A 22,275-nucleotide genomic window follows, 5' to 3' on the forward strand; every position below is an offset into this window, starting at 1 on the left:
TGATATGGAAGGCTGTTTTACAGTGAAAGATGTACATAGAGCATATGACAATGTTTTGGAAGAGGTGCTGTTAGACATATTGCAAAATAATTATTTAAGTGAAAAATGTGTAGATTTTTTAACAGAACTATATAATAGTACTTTGTAGTACCCTGTGCTAATTGATATTCAGGGCAGCGGAAGGATAAAGGTAAATAATGGCGTATGGGTTCACACTAAGTCCGTTTCTGTGTGCTTTTGAAATGGATATAATGATATTTGAATTTAATCATAGAACATATCTTTGGGTATAAAAAAAGAGGAGTATAGCTTACTCCCACCTGTCTTATACAGTTAGTCACAGATGTGTATTATTAAGGATGAAAAGTCGGTTATGAAAATTTTTTTTACTGCATCTGTTATTACAAAGAGCCGGATTAGACTTGAATCAGAGGAAATATATTTTGAATTTTGGTAACGTAGAAAAATAGGGGTAGATGTTTAACAATGAGGAAGTTAGTGTATTGGGTATAACTTACAGACGGTGGGATATGATGTGTAGACAATGGAGAATGGAGAGGTCTGTTAGGACAAGTGGGAGTACTGTAGTTTGGGCAAAGTTATTTATGTATTTATACTTTTTTATTTACTTATTTATTTGTGTGGAGTTACATCATTTACATGAACGTTTAGTGTAAGATTGGACTTTTTTAAAACCATTTGGGGGTATGTATATATAATAGTAGAAGAAAAAGAAGGCAGATTGATCATGTTTCAGTCGATAACTGTCCTGGTTGATAGCCATTTAAGGATTGTGCTTAAATATTTATTAGGTAAAGAGAGTGTCATAGTGTCATCTATTGAGAAGATATTAGGCTGGATTATTACTTACTGAAGAGAAGGAAACTGAAATGGGAGGGTAAAGGAATATTGCAGTATGAATATATGACAAAAGTGATAGCAAGCAGAGATAAAGTTTCAAATATTAAGGATAAGAAAAAAAAATCTATGGTTTATAATCATTTAACAGAAAGATTACTTAGTAAGTAGTTGGGACACTTTGAGCAAATACATTAAGGCAGCATTAATAGACAAGTGGGAAAGAATTAGGAACGAGACCAGTATATAGGATTTTATATGGAAGCTGCTACATATGAATGTACCAGGCAAAAGTTACCTGAAACTTATTATTCACATATGAGGTGTAGTGGGGTGGAGACCATACAACATATCTTCGAGTTGTAAAAGAGGTGGAAGGTTTTTGGAACATCAGAAAAAATGCAATATGTTGTGTAGATAATTTGAGGAAAACATGCTCAATGGCTTTTACAGAAATATGACAAGACATGAAGTGGAACAAATTGACAATATTGTTATTAGGAGTTTGTGGATTTTATGGTTAGGAGTTATGGAGATGTATTATAAGTGATGGGTGATGACTAAATTTAAAGAGCACTTCTTAGACAAATGATATCACTAATCAAGATGAAGTACCCTAACTACGAAACAGATATACAAAATATAAAAACAACCCAAAATTTAATCAAATCACTAGCTGCTAAAGAGAAAATAATCTCAAAGTCCTACAAATTAATAAGTGAGATTAAACACCAATCTGCATTATTATACTCAAAATACTGGGAAAACATTAATAAAACTATCACAACAGCACAAAAACAAGAAGCTATTACTAACATTTTAAAACTAACACCTTTCAAAAACCTAATTTACAGACAAATAATAATTAACAATAATACATACTATACTCCAGCTGTCTTTAAAAAAATTGTCTATAAAAAAGAATCACTGTGTCCCTTTTGCTCCTGAGAAAATGTCGATATCCTCCATAGCTTTTGGAGCTGCAAGAATATCTTCAAGCTCTGGTGTTCCCTAAGAGTGCAACTTGAAAAAATTGGATATGAGAAAACCACATTTTCCTGGGAAACAATGATTCTACATATAATCCCTAGTTCAATCAATGAAATTTGTAAACACATTTTAATTACATTGTGTGTCCTACTTAAATTTTATATAACTAAAAATTGGGTAGACAATAACAAAATCTCATGGGTAAACTTTAAAGACATGGCAATTAAGTATATTACCTCCCACAAATTAGCTACTAAAAGCACAAAAAAAGAACATATTTTCAAACATATTGGAACTCCCTACTAGACACAATCCTAGCAAGCAAACCAAATCCCCAACTTAAAAACAATTTTGGTAGGGTCTATATTATAAGCACAAAAGACCTTTTCAGCGGATACAAAAACAGCGACACATATTGTGCAAACCGCGAAAACACCAAACGCCCTAAACCGCGAAATTCAAAATCTCGAATCATCATAGTTGGCCAACCCCACCGCCCGCTACATACTGCCTACCCAAACAAAATAAATAAACCACATACATATACAACAAAACTCTACTTCTAACCCTACACTAAACCTTGCATACATTACTATCTATGCACTTTCCTTAACCCGCACCCTAACCCTAAGGTCCGTAACTATCGCACACTTACTTTAAGGAGCTATACTGCAGAAGGGCCAACTATGACGATTCAATATTTCGAATTTCATGCTTCAGAACGATCAGTGTTTTCGTGGTTCACTGAATACATGTCGACGTTTCCGAATTCGCTTAAGTGGACCTTCGCGGTTCTAATAGGGAACCATTTTGGTAGACCACACATACTTTTATAAACTAAACACAGAAAATATATTGCTCAAACAACAACATGATTTAAGATTAGCATTAAACGGATGTCGCTTCACAGTTAGACATTGCCCGTTCGATTCTCAGTTAGAGCGTTTTCTGTGTGTCGATATACGTGCGTGGGCGTTCCTTCATTGGAGGTTGTGCGTTAGGCCCGGCAAGCCAGCATGTGAAAGTCTACTGCCAATCATTAGCGGACCGGAGTTCCGCTGTGGCGACCCCCAACCAGGAAAAGCCGAAACCCACAAAAAAAATTAAACAGATGGCATCCAACAATGTAAATAGTGTAACTTGTATATAGTTCAAAGTTTCATCAATACTTTAACAGTAAGGTAACCCTGCTTATACAAGTCAAGTGTTATACAAATGATGGTATAAAACAAGTTTTTTATTTCTCTTTTTTTCACTGTGGGGAATTAGGGGTACTACATCATTCCTAACACAACCAAGTGTGTAATTTTCTTTCTTAGCATCAACAGTAATGGTGAATTTTATTTTTTTCTTTATGTTTCTATGTGATTATTGTAGAAAGTTGTATTTTCATTTGTTTTTGTTGTAATGTTTGAAACATTATTGCTGGAATAACAAAAGCAATAAAAAGTATATTGGAAAAAAAAGACTACAGACATTCCAACCTCGACCTACTCTGTGATAAAATATCAAAATTCACTCATGACTGCGATTCCTCAACTTTAATACAGCAGCAAGTTTCACTAAGGAATTATACACCCATTTAGAAAAAGTAATAAGGCTAGCATTCCCTACCACAACCGCGGATCACAGGAAATTCAAAAAACAAACCACCCTGGGGGTCCACTGATATAAATAGCTATAAAACAAACAACAAAAAAGAACTCATTATGTTACTTAGTAGATCCACACTCCTCTTCCCAAGGTTAACATCAAAAGCTTTACCAAAAAGTCAAAGAACACTAAATGAGCTCATGAACTTAGGCTAGCTTCTATAGCCACAGATAATTTAAATACTTCTTTAGCAGTGTTAGAAAACTAAAACCAGTACCCCTCATTGCTCTGAACTTATTCATAATGACAGCCAATAGACATTGTCAGTATCCTTACAAACAAATTTGGTGCTAGCTTTACCCTCAAGACTTCTATTCCAAGCTCCAAAATATCTGAATCCCTTACCCTTCAGATATCTCTGGACATGAGTTACTTATGGTTCTAAGCAAGACCAAAGATACATCCTCCTTGGGACCTGACAATATGCCTGGTTGCTTAATGGTGTTAAATATGTCCTTGCAGGCACACTTCCTAAACTGCTTAACCCAAGTTTAGCTAGTGTTTTTTTTTCTCTGATAATTGATACCCTGAAGTTGGAAAGACCCTCAGTAATGGTGGCCTTATAACTGACCCCAGTAGTTACAGGTCTATCAGCCTTACAATCCTCATCTGCAAAGCCAGAAAGTGTATTATAACTAACCTCATAAAATACAGTATCAAAAATCTTGTTAGACTTTGACCCCCAGCAGTTTGAAATGCAGATCCTGTTTATCTAATCTAAGAAACTTCTTTGAAAGGGTTACAGAGGGTGTAGATGGAGGCCATGCAGTGCATGTGATCAATCTTAATCTAGCCAAACCTTCAACATCATTCTCCATACTAGCGCTAGCATCATGCAAAAGCTAGGTGCACTAAAATGACCCATACATGGTACTGTTGCTAGCAAACTGGCCGAAAGACAGAACCCACCCTTTGTGTACTATAAGTACATAGTCAGAAAGTATGAAAATGACCACCAGTGCTCTTCAGTGTTCAGTACTGGGCCCACTTCTTTTTAATATTTACTTATCAGATCTTCAAGCAGAAAAGTAAGATGTCTGACTAACAAAGTGTGCAGATGACAGCAGACGTGGTGGGATTGTTTTTAAGTCACCATTGACACCCAAATCCTCTAGAAAGAACTCTACGTAGTAAAGTCTTGATGTACTAAAAGTGGGCTCAAATAAATGCTAAAAAGTGTAGTATCATCACATTTGGTAGATGGCTCCTGTCCTCATCATACCTTATAAACAACACACTACTACAAAATGAAAATGTAGTCAGGGACCTGGGTACTTGAGATAATAGCTACCTCTGTTTTGACCATCTTGAGGCAAAGGCTGTCAGGAAATCCTTTTATTCAGCCCAACTAATTGGCAGTGGAAAATCATTAAGTTCTAAAGAGGTAACCATTTCATTATACTCAGTATAGATCAGTTATCGAGTACAATGTCCCATTTAGGATGTATCTCACTAAACATATCAATTAGAATGACCCTCAAAAGTTCCTAACCAAAAAGATCACAACCTTAAAGTTGCTAACCTACCATGACAGGCTGGAAACTCTATCTCTTTATTGAGCGTCTTACTGACTTTTGAGGGGAAAGCTCTGTCTCACTTACTGGTCCATTAAATACACATATGTCCTGGGCCTCCTTTTTCTCTTCACGTCCAAGATCTCCACCAAAACTAGAATCAGGGACCTAAATTATCACCAACAGATAAATAAAACACAGTAGACAGACAGGCTTATAACCCAGCAGCTCCCAAATCTCTAAAATAAACATCTCCTGAAAGTTAAAAAAGTGAGACTCACTAGTTTCCTTTAAACATAACTCGGATAACTGGCTAGGTATCCACAAATTTACTCCTGGATTGACTGGTATTGCTCTCCTAGAGAAAAGAGGTGTGGCCTGAGGAAGGGTACTAGCAAAGCATGAATGGACATGGCTTTATAATATCTTTGAATCTGTGAAAATGGAATACATCAAATTCTGAATTGATTATGTATTATAAGAGTGAGCTTCCCAGTCTCTCTCTCTCTAATGTAAGGCAGCTGTTATATATTTGAGTGAATGTGATGAGTTTTGTTCTGATTTGTGCAAAAAATGTCATAATGTGCCCCTGCTCTTTTGGATAACTGTCACTGGGTCTCTCACAGTCACCTGAGGTACCACAAACCCAGGCAGATGGGTCCTCGTTTTAACATCTTATCCAAAAGACATCACTCTGAGGAATCCATCCCCCTCCACCCCCACCCCATGCTGCTCTGTGGGTGTCAGTAGTGAAAAATGAATCCAAGCATCTCACATGGAAATAGAACCCACAGTCCTTTTGTCTTCCAGCATGAAAAGGAACTATTGCCTGTTGAGCCACTGGTAGGGTTGCCACCTTTTCAAATACCCAAAGTGGGACATTTTTTGTAGAAACGTCAGATTTTGCAGGGCAAAACATACCCACGGCCAGTACAAAGGACAGAAATTCACTTTTTTGCCAGAATAAAAACTTATTCTTGTAGCATTTGAGTTGCTTATTCTGTTTATTACAATGTTTAGGTGTTTCAGATATAAAGTAACTGTTTTATGCAGCTATTAAAGAAAATATAGGAAATATTTCTGTCCTAAAATCTCAGGACATTTGCCATTTTTTTTGCAGGACACAACTGCCCAAAGAGGGACTGTCCCTCACAAAGTGGGACAGGTGGTAACCCTAGCCACTGGCAGAATTCCATCCTCATAATGAAATTCTTGGAATTGCAGCAGTAACTCTTAGGTTTACTTTCTGGTCATTTCCCTGATTATTTTATAGTTTTTAGTGCAGTTTTATAAAAGCAAAACCTAAAGTGATTCTAAGGAAAGAACACAGAATAAATAAACTGAGTTTTACAAGTTGTAAATAAAAGAAAAATATTAATTATGGTGAATGAATGTTTTGGTCAAGAATTCTGTAAGCATATCTTGTTTTTCCAGGATTCAGACAGTCTACATTCTGTAATTTTTTTGTTGTTTTCCAGAAAAAAATGAAAAATAAAACACAATGCCCCTGTTTTTGTAGTATACAAGGATGTATACAAACTTAAGATAAATTAATGCAAAACAAGCTGTTTAACTAGGTGCATACTGCTTCTGTAGCCAGAGGTGATATGGAGAGTAACATGCTTTTAACAGCGGTAGATAAACAAACAAATGTTATGGTAACATGAGGCAGTTTCTTTGCAGTAGCATGCAAGATGCACACTTTACAATCGCTAGGGTGGACTGGAATTTGAAGTCTTTAAGTATTTGCTGGGTCTTTGCATACCTAAGATCACAAAGTTGTACTGATACTACTAACTGAGCATTACTTGTCGTATTCCAAGACCCATGCATCACAAATGTGATATGATGCCTGGTCACAGTGTAATAATCAATCTGCAGCAGTTTGCTGTTGTTGCCAGGTAAAGAAAAGGGCATAGCTGTGTCTGCATTGTGTAAGGTAATTGTGCATGCCATGCTGTGCTGTGATGGTTACATTACAGTTGTGTAAACTGCAGGGATGGTGTGGTATTCACACAAGACAATAAAACACAGTTTCATCACACATCATACAACTACAGTAACACAGGACAGTAATCATTATAGATACAGGACTGCTGTGTGATGTGACCAATATACAGGTGAACAGAGTGTAATCTCTGAATCTACAAAGACAACGGAACACATTTTTTCTGCCCTTTACATGTAGAAATTCCATTATTTAGATACACTTATATGAGGAACATTTCTATTACTGGTGTTTCTGCGCAGCATCTGTGGCCCTATCCATAACAGTGCGGTACATATCAGGCAGTTGGGTGCCATGGAATAAGTATCTTCTGTCCCTCTGCGGTGCACGAGTGAGGTGTAGCTTGGTGCTGTATCTTTGCTGTAACAGATGAGATTTGCATCATTGACACACTGAAGTGTGTGTATACTTGGCATTTAGGGAACCCAAAATAACTTTAGAGACATAAGACTGCAACAGATGTTGAGGCTGTGGGTACAGACATATGTTTGGAAGTACCTTTTTTACTGCGTTTGGAAAGTGTAACCAGCCTCACCATCCCACATTGGTTGCATTTACCAGATATACCATAGTGCTTATGTCAGTTATCAGTATATTGCACAAAGCTGCTGTGCACACAGTCATATCTTAAAACTTCTTTACATTTGTCTGCCATTGTGCAGAGTCATGTGACAGTCCACAATTACCTTTTCATATTAATCGTCTAACTGCAGCATAACCAGCTGTATTCAAAGATAAGCTGTCTCTGTGTAGTCACCCAGTACATGCATTTTTCAAACACTACTCTACATTATCCCCCCAATGTATGTTTTGTGAATAATGTACTTCACTCTCATTCAGGGTAAATCAAGCATGATCTGTTTATTTTTTCATTTAAGAACTTCAGTACTGAGAGAAAATGTATAAAGGAGTAAAACATGTAACGTGCTATTTAGTCAACAGTTTTTTCTGCATTGTTTATAAATATATGGTCAACATTGACTATGACCAATATGTAATTTTTGCTTAATTTTTTACAGAGACATGCTTTGATTGTTCGAGGGCCTACCAAAGTCAGGCAGAGGGAAGTGGTTTTCCTTCAGTTTCGTCTTAACAAAACAGAACAAGACTTCACTGCAATTGATTACCTTCTGTTTTTTTCCTTCCAGGAATTTCATAATAGGTAGATGGCCATTTTTTTTTAATTTTCTGTATATTTTGTAAGCTATGTATAAGATTGTGTAAGTGTAAGTGTAAATTGCAGGTGTTATTCAACTAAAATATTTGCTGTCAAAACATGGTACAGCGAAGAGTAAACGTTACTTTGATTCAGGTTTCTTCGGTCATTTTCCTTCAAAGTGAGACAGTCTCCTTTGCCAGTAGATTCTGTGCTATGTGTTCTGTTTGACTATAGTCACAGACCTATAGTATGCTTCTTTTTCTTTATGAGCAATACTTACAACTGGTTACTAACTCAGAATGTAAGCCCTTGCTTTTTTTACATTAAGCCATAACTTTTATATCACCAGCTGCTTGATCGTCTTGTCAGGTACACCCAGTAGCTGCCTGTATACCCTTCCCCTCAACTCTTTGTGTTAGTAAATAAGCAAAATTTTCATAGGTTCGTACTAGGCTAACTGCCCTTGCGAGCCATTTTAAGCCTAGCCAATTATCCTTTGTGAGTCTCAAACCCTGCACCTTGTGCTTGTAAGGCAAACACCTTAACCATTAGGCCACCCTCCCAACTGCTTTGGTTTCATTACATATGTTTAATATGTGGCCCCAAAAGAGAAACAGCCCTAGCAATGACCTTTAGGTTATTCTTAGTATCTGCTGAATGTTGTACCACCCTTCATATAATAACATATTTTGTATATTATGAGGGACTAACCTATAGTATGTACTGCTCACTGACTAGTAAGGATTGGGTCCCTTTACAAGTGTTGCATAATTTTACAGAGAGGACTAGCTCATATAAAAAGTCATGCAGAGCAACAAAAAGAATTGTCATATATTTATGTAATTCCATGAAAATATTGTCAGTAAACGTCTTTAGTAACAACGCTGAGACAGAGCATCCACATCATAGATTTGCAAGAAGCATCCCGGATGTCAGTATCACCGCTTTAAAGTGACAGTAACTGTTAGCATATATAGTGCATCACTTTACTTTAGAAAATAAGCAAATGCAATATGTATGTATTTACAAAACCTAAATATACTGTACAGACCTATAATGTACTGATTACATAACCCCAGTCAATAAAAGATAAATATTTTCATGAAAACACTGTAACAACAGTATATTTATATTTTTCACTCTGCTGATTTACAATAAAGCAGTTCAGTTTTTGACAAGGATATCAAAGCTGAAGTATTGAATTTTAAGACTGTCTTTGGACTTGTTAAATGAAGTTGCAGTAACTGCTCTTTTTAACATTATGCGTGCCCTTTGTGTCCTCACTCTGAGAGAATGCTAATGATATGAATGCAGTGTTAGTGCTAACTGAACAATCCATTACCTTGTTAGTCATCTGCACAGGCACTTTGTTAAGATATTTTCCAACCCTTCTGTAAATCTTTGCATCTTCTTCTCAACCTTACTATGGTTTCAGTTCATCAGCCTGTGAAATGACTGTACTTCTCTAATCCTTTGACATTGCTTTAAAACTCAAATCACAGTGTCATGGTCACACTATCTCCCTCTTTCAAAGCTAGAAGATTGTTTTGAGTATTTGTCATTATGTGGCTTTTTTGCCATTTTGGTTCTTTCTTATTTTTTCCAGGGCATTCTGACTATTCTTTGGCTGTAGCAGTGCAGTGGCCATCAGAAGTTTTACTTCAAACATTCGTCCCATTAACAAGAAGGGTGCTTCTTGGGTCTCATCACTCAGATGTTGCTTGAGTCACACGATGGAATAAATGCTGTATTCAGAGCATGGATGTGACAAGTAGATCAGTGCATGCAAACAAATACAGTAAAAACTTAAATGCATGCATAATGGATAGCAATCAAATGTTTAAAAACTTGCACAAGGCTGCTATTAGCTCTTTGGCAAGTCCACTGTAAGTAGACACATTGTGTATTTGTTTTAAACTAGCCATTACCTATTTCCTTGTACTGTTTTGTTTTACCTTCTTATCATACCTCAAAGCAGTTCAGGTACTTAGATCACTGATCAAATGCCCATTTGATTGTCTTTCTTTCTTTTTTTTTGGGGGGGGGGTAAAGTGTTAATTGTGTTACTTCTAAGGTATTAGACTTTTTTATTATTTATTTATTTAGTTAGTTATTGTCATTTGTTTACTGGGATAGTCCACTGGGCCATAAAGAACCCATTTTCAGTGGAGGCACGGGGAGAAAAGCTCCGCAGAATACAGGCAGATATAATAAGCATGCACAATTAATTAACATTATACACAGTAACTACAATAGCACGCAGATTAACTCATATGAGTATTACACAAAGATAATTAATCGACATTTTTGGTGAAATTCACAAATATTTAGTACAAGGCAGTTAACAGTTGCAAGAAAATAGAGGAAGAACACGACAAGGAGTATGTCGCTTTGTATTACTGAATGAAAAAGTGATGAAGCTTTATAATAAGGTGGTAGGGCTTATGCAGGAAATGTTATAGGCATGTTACCTATAGAGGAGAAAAAAAGCAAATTGATTAAAAAGTGTAAAGGTACAAGAGGATCTTTGGAAGTGGAAGTTAAGACTTAGAAATTGGGGGCAAGGTACAATTGCAGCTCCATATGGAGGAGAATTAAGTATGTAAGGAAGTTTTAAAAGCTGCAAGGTTTAGGTTGGATCTAAGTGATAAGGGAAGAGAATTCCAGATTTTGGCTACTGTGTAATAGTATATAATTTGGCCTGCAGGTAGGTTGGGTTTATGTAAGTATACAAAAAATATAAGAACACGGTGTAGATCAGAGTGTGTGATGTACCTTTAAGAAGCTTTCCAGTCAGCAGGCACATGCATATAAGTACTGAGCATGTGCAAGCAAGTGTGCCATTTTATAATGAGCAGTCAAGATGTAAGCATGCATGTGTGTGCGTCAGTCAGCTAGTTAGTTTGTATAGGTTTAATGTTCCTGATAGCCATGCTGATGTGTTTGTATGTAATAAAGCACTTAAATGAATACCCAAGCCTGATCATCTTATTCAGATGCACAAGACAAGTGATATGGTGTCAGAATAGGATCCAGAGTCAAAACCATGAGGTACACAGTTAAGTTGGAGGAATATACAGGAGTGGATCATCCTACTGCTCAAACAACTCACAGACAGGTCAGAAATGAATTTCGGGTACTAAAACTTCCTTAAATTATATTTTACTCAACAAATGTAAAACGAAGCACTCAGAATGCTCAAAAAGAATTTCTAATTAAACAAAATGTCCAAAACTGTGACATATTGATAAAAATATTCAAAATAATTATGAAAATGTTTGAAACAATATCCAAATCGCATAAAATATATAAAAAAGGAAAAAACGACCATGCTACTTTTTTGAATTATCTAAAGCTATTTGAAGTATCCGAAGTGTACAACGTGTTGGCGAGTGTGTGCAGTATTACAATACAGTTATTTCATAAAGTACAGCCATTTCAAAGAATATTTTGCAAAGTACAGTCTTTCAAAGAGTTTCTTATGCATTTGAATCTTATTACGAGTACCTGGTGTGTGTGCATGTTCGTACATAATTACAAGGGCCATATTTGCATTGTGTTTAAGCATAATTGTTGGCATGGCTGAAGGATTTTGCAGACCAAGTCTGCTTGTGTTTGATAACAGTATTGCAGAAAATTGGAGAGTGTTTCAGCAAGAGTATGATATTTACATACAGGCTGCTTTTTCTGACAAAGACACATGTACAAAGGCATTTATTCTGCTTAATGTAGCTGGTTCAGAAGCTATGGAAAGAGGACATTCATTTGTGTATGTACCTGCTGTGTATGCAGGGGAAGGGGAAGACCACCATATAGTTGCACCGGCTGAAACGCGGGAAGACCCTGAGTGTTTAAAATATAAATTTAGAGGGATGTGTAACCCAGAAATGAATATTACAATGGAAAGGCACTTATTTTACACAAGGGGTCAAAAGCCTGGTGAAACTTTTGCAGCATTCATAACCAACTTGAGAAATAAGGCAAAAATGTGCAGATTTGGTGATTTGAGAGGAGTTGATAAAAGACAGGTTTGCGTGTGGTATTAAAGATGATGCAGTGAGAAGGATTTTGCTTCAAGACAATGATTTAACTTTGAATAAGGCCATAGAAATTTGTCAGGTATATGAGCTCACAGAAAAATGCTTACAAATGAGAATAGCACTGGAAGACACTACGAGGGTGCTAATGTCGATAGTATGCACACATGGTTAAAACATACAGGCCCAAAGGTGTGGCAGCTTCACTAAAACCCAGAGCTTTTTTTAGCAAGTTCTAGAGCATGCTCTGTGAAGCGGACATGCTCAGTGAAGTACAAGGGTGAGTCAGCTAAATCAAAGAATGTGCCACCGCCTAGCCTCATAGTCAACTGTCACAACTGTGGCAGTAATCATGAACCAAAAGAGAAAAGTGTTTAGCTTTTGGTCAGAAGTGTTACAGTTGTAAAAAGTGGAATCAAATCAAAAGAGGTTCATTCTTTTATTGAAAAAGAGCATTCAAAGAAGCAATCTGATCAACTAGAAAGCTGTGACCCTACTTTTTATGTTGATGGTGTGACTGTGCTTGGTGGAACAGTCCATACAGTAGATTTGTGGGCAAAGAATGAAGTATTTTGTATTGTTCAGATTAATGGGAGACTCACAGAGCTTAAAGTTGATACTGGTTCAAAGTGCAGTGTTATATCAGCAGAAACGTTTCCTAGAGTAAAAGTTGGTGAAAGGCTTGATTTGGCGAAGTGTGTGAAGCTTGTTGCTTATGGTGCTGAAGAAATTCAAACTGAGGGCTCAGTAGTGCTATCATGTTACTCTTCTGGGAACAGCTATGACTTGCAGTTTTATGTAGTCAAGAGACATGTGCTGTCATTATTAGGCCTCAGAGACAGTTTGCGATAGCTTTCATTTAATAAGGAAGTCCACCAGATTCACTTTCAAACCTCGAAATACTGAAATTGTCGAATTTCAGTATCTCGAGATGAAAATAACATAACCTAAAAGCACGAACCATGGAAATTATCCCAGGGCAAGTAAACACTTGTCCAAAACTACAAACATACCATACCATCATAAACCCACCTAGGTGGGGAGCTGCGCCCCCCCAACTATGTATATGTATGTATGTATGTGTATATATATATATATATATATATATATATATATATATATATATATATATATATATATATATATATATATATATATATATATATATACATACTAACTCCGGGATCGCACTGCAGTAGGAAAAAGGGCATATCTTCACAAAATGGGCAAGTGTTTACTTGCCCTGGGATAAATTCTGTGGTTCATGCTGTTCACTTTCGATATTTTCATATTGAGATACTGAAATTCAACAATTTCAGTATTTTGAGGTTTGAAAGTGAAAGCAGTCCACCATGTAAGCTTGACGGATAACACCTCAAATTTGCCCAGACTATTTTTTCTGACTATGCTGATCTTTTCGAAGATAAACTAGGCAAACTCCCAGTTGTGCATTCCGTGAAGCTAGACACTGAAGTAAGTCCAGTTATCAGACCAGCACGGAAAGTTCCAGTAGCTGTGCAGAGCAGAGTCAAGGCTGAGCTAGACAGAATAGTGCAGCAAGGAGTAATTTATCCAGTTGAAGAGCCAACAGAATGTTTATCCTCCATGGTGTTAGCTCATAAGAAAAGCTCTGATGATATTAGAATATGTATTCACCCATGAGATTTGAACAAAACATTAAAACAACCTCATCGTACAGTGCGCACAGTCGAAGAAGTTGCTGCTCTTATGCCAAATGCCACTGTTTTTTCTGTCTTAGGTGCAAAAAATTCATTTTGGCAAATTTTGCTTGACTGAAAATCTTCATTGCTAACAGCATTTAGTACACCATTCAGAAGGTACAGATTTCTGAGAATGCCATTTGGAATAAATTCTGCCAGTGAAGTCCTTCAGCGATGAAGCAAATTTTTTCTGGCTATCCATGTGTTATTGTAGTAGATGATATTCTTGTAGGAGGCAGTTGTGCAGTCAAACATGATAGAAATCTCAAAACTGTTTTAGACAGAGCTCGTGAAGTCAGTCTTAAGCTGAATCCTCAGAAATACAAATTCAGGTACGAGAAGATGTCCTTCTATTCTCATGTTGCAGTATTCATAACAGTAGGGCTGTTGCTGCATGCAGCGCCACCGTCCGGCCAGTATACCAAAGTCTTTGTTCCAGGAGGGTACGTGTGACCATGTCCAAGCCCTACAACATTTTCTTGGCATGGTCAACTATCTAGGCAAGTTCATTCCAAATTTGAGCCAACTTTCAGCACCTCTCAGAAAGCGACACACAGAGATATATCTTGGTCCTGGTAAGAACAACACCAAAGAGCATTTGATGTCCTGAAACAGAAAAAATGCCAATCCACCTACTTTAAGATACAATGATGTTCACAAACCAGTAATGCACTCTTGTGATGCTTCTAAATTTGGTCTCGGTGCAGCCATTCTTCAAGAGGGTAGACCAATAGCCTGTGCATCGATAACTCTAACCCAAACTGAGATGCAGTATGCTGAGATAGAGAAGGAACTCTTGGCAATTGTGTTTGCATGTTTGAAGTTCCAGGATTGTATTTATGGCCAACCTATTCAAATCGAGACTGACCACCCATCTCTAGTTACTATTTTGAGAAAGCCAATGCACACAGCTCCTGCTAGCTTGCAATGCATGATGCTCAAATTGCAGAAGTCCAGTTTCAATCTTGTTTACACAAAAGGCAAACTTCCTTATCTTGCTGATACTTTATCCAGATCTCCCTGAAAAAACACTGAATAGCGTGAAAATTACTCACCTGATTTTGAAGTCATTGAAGTGAGAAAATTTTCTTCCACTTGTCTTGATGAGCTTAGAACTCACACAGCTTCAAATCCAATTCTTCAGAAGTTTAACCACTTCCTCAGTCAAGGATGGCCTTCTAAGCAATCTTTCTTACCAGTTGAAGTGCAGCAGTATTTTCCTTACAGTGACGAGATTTTGTCTGACCAGTTTAGAAGTCAGTAATTAAGAAGATTTGCTGAAACATGGGACTTTATTCACATTACAAGTGAATACCTATTGTTTGTATAATTTGTATGCCTGTTCAAATGTCATTATCATTGCAAGACAGCTCAGTAAAGAGGGAAGATGTAAACCAGAGTGTGTGATAATACCTTTAAGAAGCTTTCCAGTCAGCAGGTACGTGCATATGAGTACTGAGCACGTGCAAGCAAGTGTGCCATTTTGTAGTGAGCAGTCAGATGTAAGCATGCATGTGTGTGTTAATCAGTCAGTTCATTTAAGTTTAATGTTCCTGATATCCATCCTGTTGTGTTTGTATGTGATAAAGCACTTAAACACCCAAGCCTCATCATCTTATTTAGATACACAAGATGAGCAACACACTGGTCTTTATTATAACAAAATATAAAACAATGTGGCTCCTCGGTTTACACACAGCCTTCAAGTAGTACAAAAACACACACAAATAAACCTACTATATGTATAAATCCAAATTAAGCAATTAAGGCAGTATTAATAAAAATTTATGTTAATTTATCCTTATCTTCTGGGGTCAGTTGTTTACCTCTGTGCATAGAAAATGTTCAGATGACGGACAATTTTTTGATGCCATCCACCCCATGTGTTAGTTGTCCTACCTTATGGTTAGTATGTTCGTCTTACGAGACTTTCCAACTATGACAATGACTTTTGGGATGAAATAAATATAATGCCTTTTATGTTTTGTTCTGGGGCATATGATCCAAGACTTATTGAATCTGCTATTAAAAAAATGCTTGATGGGACAGTATCTAGGAGGGTACATTTTGAGAATTTTGAGTTAAGTTGTACCCCTGTGTCTGGTCAATATAGTGGTGACAAAAGGAAAAAAAATGTGACTATGTATAATATTTTGAGTTCTGAAGTAGCTTTAGTTAAGTACTATTGGAAATTAGATTTAAAGAATTGTCAGCTGTATTATATCCTTTTCCTAGTATTTCTTATTCCTAGTATTTCTTATAAACAGGGCAGAAATTTAAGAGATATTTTGGTTTGTAAAATCTTTTCTCTGCCCTTTGTACCATATAGGTCTCACACCATATTGAATACTTACCCATATGGACATTGTTGCTCTTGTAAATATTTAGTTAGGACATTTGACTACCTAAATGGGGTTCCCTTTTATACTTCTGATTTATATAATTGTAATATGGAGGGTGTTATATATGCTTTACAGTGTCCGTGTGGGTTGGTATATATAGGTGAGAGTAAAGGTTGGTATATATAGGTGAGAGTAAAAGAAAGTAAGTTGAGGTTGCAGGAAATGCAGAGATGTTCATTGTGTTTCACTGTTGCATTCATCACTGTAGGGTTCTTCCTGCCGGCAGGCAGTTCACGGTCGGCCAGAATCCCAAAGTCTGGGTCCGGCGTCGGCTGTTCAGTCATGCTCCCTGACATCAGAGCGCCAGGAGTACAAAGCTGCCAGCCGACGCCATGTTCTCCAGTCTTTCTTGCCGTGCGGTAAAAGCAGTTCGCAAGTGCCAGTCGGCTGACTCCTGATATTTTTTCGTGCTTCAGTCCGAAGACATACTTCTTCTTCTCAAAGCTAAGTACCCCATTGGGGAAACTTTTTCCTTGCTCCACTCCGATGTCAGAAAAAGTTAATAATTGCATTTCTTGTGGGAAGCAAATACCTCATAAGGATTTCCATTCTTACTATATTCCTTGTTTAGGCCCTGACCACGACGTAGCTAGTTGCCGGTTTTGTGCTAGATTTAACCAACGTACGATTAAGCGAAGGTATGATTTTGCTTTTCACTACTTTGGTAGGCGATTTAATTATAAAATGTCGTCGGACACGCTTCCAACTACCGGAGTTCACAAACGAAGCAAGGATAAGGACAGGCCTCCGAGGTCCAAATCAGACGACGTTACACAACCAGAGCCAGCTTCAGGTTCGGCCGTCGTCAGTGAGGCGCTTTCACAGCCCCTGTCGTCGGCCATTTCAGAACCGATAGCTGAAACGGACTCCCACGAGGAGCCAACTAGGCCTTTGAGCACTCCAGCTGCAGGACCTTCAGACAGTGCTCCCTCGGATGGGTCCGGAGCCGCTGTGCAGGTACCAGCTTCCGAGGGGGTTTTCAGGCCAACACAGCTTCTGATAAAGACAAAACCAAGGACAAAGACTCCTTCTAAATCTAAGACACCAGCCCAGGCCTCTTCTGATCCGGGACCCAAATCCCAGAAACATTTACTTAAAATGGCGGAGGACTTGCTAACCATGATTAGGGGTTCACATCCCCCTCCAGACAAAAGGCCAAGACAAGAGTTGGATTATGAATCTTCTGATCAGGCATCTATTTCTTCAGTGTCTTCCTCTGAACAGGAATATTCTTTCCCTCCTTATGAGGATTCTGATGCTGAGGAATCTTTTCATCAGCTTCTCCCCCTGAGGATTTTTCTTTTGGGGAAACTTTACATGACATGAGGGAACATTTTCACTGGGAGGGACAGGAGTACTGGGAATCTAAGAGAAGGCTCAGGGATTTCCTTATTCTTCCCCAACATGGGCCCCTGGCTATTCCTCCTATTTTGGATATTGTGGATGATGCCTTTTCTGAGGCTAATTTAACTCCTGACTCCTTTCCTCCAGCCCCTGCTAAGCCCGACAGATATTACAGGGTCCCTGACTCCCACCAGTTCCTTTACAAAAATTCTACTGCTGATCCAGAAACCATTTCTCAGGGTCCTAAGGGGTTAAGGCTGCCTCTGCTAAAAATCCTATTCCGACAGATAAGGATTCCAGAGCTTTGGAGAGATGGGGCAAAAAAGTGTATAATTCTGCTACTTTATCGATTAGGGCTTTAAATTGCCAATTTCATATGCTAAAATATCAGCAATTTCTACTGTCTGTTATGAAGCAAAAGTTAGGTACCTTTTCTGCATGTGCAGATAATAAGGAATTACATGATTTGATGCATGCTACTGAACAAGTGGGGAAGCATGGTTTACACTGTGGTTTTAATGTTTTGGAGGCTTCTTGCAGGGTGGCTGCCTCTGGCACAGTCATTAGAAGACATGGTTGGTTAAAGGAACAAAACTTACCTTATCAAGTGAAAGCAAAGTTACTGGATGCTCCTGTTCAGCATAATGTTTTGTTTGGGCCTAAGGCTGAAGAGGTGATAAAGAAAATGGAGGATAAGGCAAAATCCATGCAAACGGTTAAGGATTTCTTACAAGTTCAGCCCCCTAGATTTAGCAGAAATTGGCCAACAAAAAATTGGTCTTTTCCCAGCTCGGACAGGTTTCAGAGGGGTAGATATAGGCGCACCAGAGGGAGGCCTCAAACACAGACCTCTTGCAGACCTAGACAATGGAGTGCTTCCACCTCCAGGGGTGGAGAGGAAAGACCTCAATCTTATAGAAAACAGGCTCAATGACTCCCCCTGCATGTCTCCAGGAACTTCTCTCCTGGATGCCCCTCTAGGAGGAAAACTCTCTCTTTTTCAACAAAATTGGACTTACATAACCCAAGACAAGTGGGTTCTGGATGTAGTTTCAAGAGGTTACAAATTCCACTTTCATACCTTGCCAAGACCAAACGGATGGCCAGACCTACCAAAACACCAATGGTCCGAGGCATTAAACCAGGTGTGATCCCTCATGGCTATGAGGGCCATAAAACTGGTTCCACAATCAGAGAATGGGCAAGGCTTTTTCAAGGCTCTTTCTAGTTCCCAGAAAGCAAAACTCATGGAGACCCATCCTGGATCTGTCAGTCTTAAATGCTTTCCTGGAGATACCAAAGTTCAAAATGCTTACTCTGCAGCAGCTCCTGCCAATGTTGAGCAAAAATGCATGGATGGTGACATTGGATTTAAAGGAGGCTTACCTACACATCCCTATCAGACAGGAGTGCAGAAAATACCTCCGGTTCAAGGCCGGCTCGAAACATTACCAATTCTCTGCGCTGCCCTTTGGCTTGTCTACTGCGCCCAGGGTCTTCATCAAGTGCCTGGCACCAGTAGTAGCTTATTGCAGACTCAAGGGTATTCAAATTTACCTTTATCTGGACGACTGCATTATTCAAGCAGACAGCAAGGATGTTTTACTCCAGCACCTGGAATTTGTTCAAAATCTTCTCAAGTATCTGGGATTCACTGTGAACATAAAAAAGTCAAATTTGACCCCCACACAACAGATAACTTTTCTGGGTGCTCTTTTAAACACAACAACCCAGATGGCATTCCTGACATCCGAAAAACAACTACAGCTGGCTTCCACTTTCAAAACCTTGGCTTCTGTAACTCTGCTTACTGCAAGGAAATTCCTGCAAGCTTTGGGTTACATGGCCTCCTACATCCTTCTCATACCAAATGCAAGACTACATATGAGAAAAATACAATGGTACCTAAAAAGTGTATGGTTCCAGCATTGCCACAGTCTAGACACACAGATTGCTGTCTTGCCTTGCCTACAAAAGGAATTCCACTGGTGGACCATGGCATGTCTTCACAACAAAGGCAAAGCCTTCAGTCTACCTCCAGCCAGCCAAGTGTTAACCACGGACGCCTCGGATTAAGCATGGGGAGCCCACTTGCAGGGAAAGGGTCTGCAAGGTTTTTGGACAGAGGATCAGAAGCACCTACATATCAATTTAAAAGAGATGTTAGCTGTTCAGAATGCCCTCTTGGCTTTCAGGGATCTTCTACAACCAGGACAACTACTGATACGAACAGACAACACCACAGTTATGTGGTACATAAACAAGCAGGGGGGCTCACATTCCTACCCCCTTTGCAGACTAGCCATGACTGTATGGAACACAGCACTAGCTTGCAAAGTGGATCTACAAGCTCAGTTCCTACCAGGGAAACAAAATACTTTGGCAGACAGCCTGAGCAGGAACCTGTCAGACCCACACGAGTGGATGCTAGCCACCCACATATTCAAGACGATTACAGAAGCCTGGGGCTGCCCGGACATAGGTCTATTTGCATCCCCCCTCAACCACCAGTTACAGATTTTTTGCACAAGGACTTCTCACAAGCTAGCATGGAAAGTGGATGCCCTATCATTCAGTTGGAAAAACCTCAAGGGGTATGCCTTTCCACCACTACCTCTTCTACCACGGGTGTTATTAAAGATCAAGCAGGACAAGCCCAAGATGATGATTCTACTGGCCCCAAATTGGCCTCGTCAGTTCTGGTACTCAACATTGAAGAATCTGTCTCAGGAGCCAACGTGGATTTTGCCTCAGATTCCCAATCTTTTGTCCCATCACCAGGGCCAGGTTCTGCACTCTCATGTCAAAACTCTCAGCCTGGCAGCCTGGCGAATTCAGGGTCTATGATTAATCCTTCCCTTCCCAAAAAAGGTCATGGATGTTATCTTAGAAGCCAGACTGCCTAGCACTAGAAAATCTTATGCAGGCAAATGGAAGAGATTTTGCACCTGGATGCATGCTCAGGATTCGGATCCTCTCATTCCTAATATCCCTCTGATATTGCTTTACCTAACAGACATGCTACATAAGGGTTTATCCTTCTCCTCCATAAAAATTCATGCCTCAGCTATCTCTGCACATTACAATACAGACCCTCCAATCTTTTCGCATCCACTTCTGATACAATATCTCTGAGGAGCAAAGAATTTAAGGCCCCCTAGGACACCAACCATACCTGCCTGGGACCTCAACTATGTTCTGGAAAAACTCACTCTGCCTCCTTTTGAGCCTGCTGCCACAACTGATATTAAGTATTTATCATGGAAGACAGCTATCCTTCTGGCTTTGACTTCAGCCTCCACCACATTACTTTATTTTTTTGCTTTTTACTTTCTTTTGACTACTCCTACTTTGATCTAAAAAGTGGTTTCTCCTGTGGCTTAAAATCATCAAAAATTTCACCCACCAACTTTCACTAATCCAAAAAATAAGGAATAAGGAAAAGGAACTCCTTGGATGCACGATGCAAACTTACAGACACCTTTCTGACAGAACCACCAGGACCAGACAGAAAACAGAGCAACTGTTGTTTCTTATTATGCAACAAACCAACAAAAAAAACAGGCAAAAAACACCAAATAAAATGGATTTCATGCATGGAATTAGGTTTGTTTACTCTTGTCAGCAAAGAAAATCCAAAAAAAAATTAGACTCTACCAGAGCATGCTGCTGCTGCAACTTCAGCTGCTCTCAGGTTCTACCACAAAAAGATTTGCAAGAAGCTGCACTTGGAGTTCAGTGCATTCTCTACTGCCTTTAAGCCTCTTAACTCTAAGTCTAGCAGGCTTTTTGCTCTGCTTCTCTTCTGCAGTCTTTGCCCCCCTTCTTCTCTCTATAACCACCACCCCTTATCTCAGCTTTGGGATTCAACTCTACAGTGATGACTGCACAGCAGAAACACGATTGAAACATAGTACAGTTGTGTACACTTACCATAAATATAGATGTTCGAGTGTCTTCACTGTTGCAGTCTGGGTTACCCTCCCTCCTGTCCCCTCTTATACTTTCACTACTGTGCTTACCTACTTCACCTTTCTTCTGAGGTGTATTTGCTACAGGCTATGGGGTTTGTGGTATGTTATTTTTGGTTTTTACTATTGGCCTTCATTTTTAGGCACCTGACATCTGGGGCAAGAAAAACAGGAGAACATGGCGTTGGCTGGCAGCTTTGTACTCCTGGCACTCTGACGTCAGGCAGCATGACTGAACAGCCGACGCCGGACCCAGACTTTGGGATTCTGGCCGACCGAGGACTGCCTGCCGGCAGGAAGAACCCTACAGTGATGACTGCAACAGTGAAGACACTCGAACATCTACATTTATGGTAAGTGTACATAACTGCACTTTTTGTTGTTCAACATTTTTACAACATCACAATTCTGATCCTAGTGGCTTAAAAGCAACTGTTTTGGAAAACATGTCTCTCAAATTTAATTTAGAGAATATTTGTAAGAGAAAACTTTTGTGCAAAAAAAATCTATATTTATTTTAAAATTTAAAAAACAAACCCCAACCAGCAGGTAGTCCACCACCAGTCCCAAATAGAACCACAAAGCCCAAGTGGACATAGGCAAAGGATAGCAGTCAGA

The 22,275-nt window shown here is 38.8% G+C and overlaps 2 protein-coding genes across 2 annotated transcripts in view; one reads left to right on the top strand and one right to left on the bottom strand.

Annotated features, from left to right (window-relative positions):
* The window catches only part of NENF (neudesin neurotrophic factor), a 1,081,512-nt gene that overhangs the window by 683,750 nt on the left and 375,487 nt on the right, over positions 1–22,275 (bottom strand). The gene's annotated exons all lie outside the window — the stretch shown is intronic.
* PACC1 (proton activated chloride channel 1) overlaps positions 1–22,275 on the top strand; it is a 245,467-nt gene that overhangs the window by 155,418 nt on the left and 67,774 nt on the right. Inside the window, exon 4 of the mRNA XM_044055402.1 lies at positions 8,043–8,185. Within this exon, the coding sequence (XP_043911337.1) occupies positions 8,043–8,185 (143 nt within the window). The remainder of the gene's footprint in view (positions 1–8,042; positions 8,186–22,275) is intronic.

The sequence above is a fragment of the Protopterus annectens genome, chromosome 1.part2 (genome assembly GCF_019279795.1).
Source record: "Protopterus annectens isolate FY-2018-M chromosome 1.part2, PAN1.0, whole genome shotgun sequence".
NCBI lineage: Eukaryota > Metazoa > Chordata > Ceratodontiformes > Protopteridae > Protopterus > Protopterus annectens.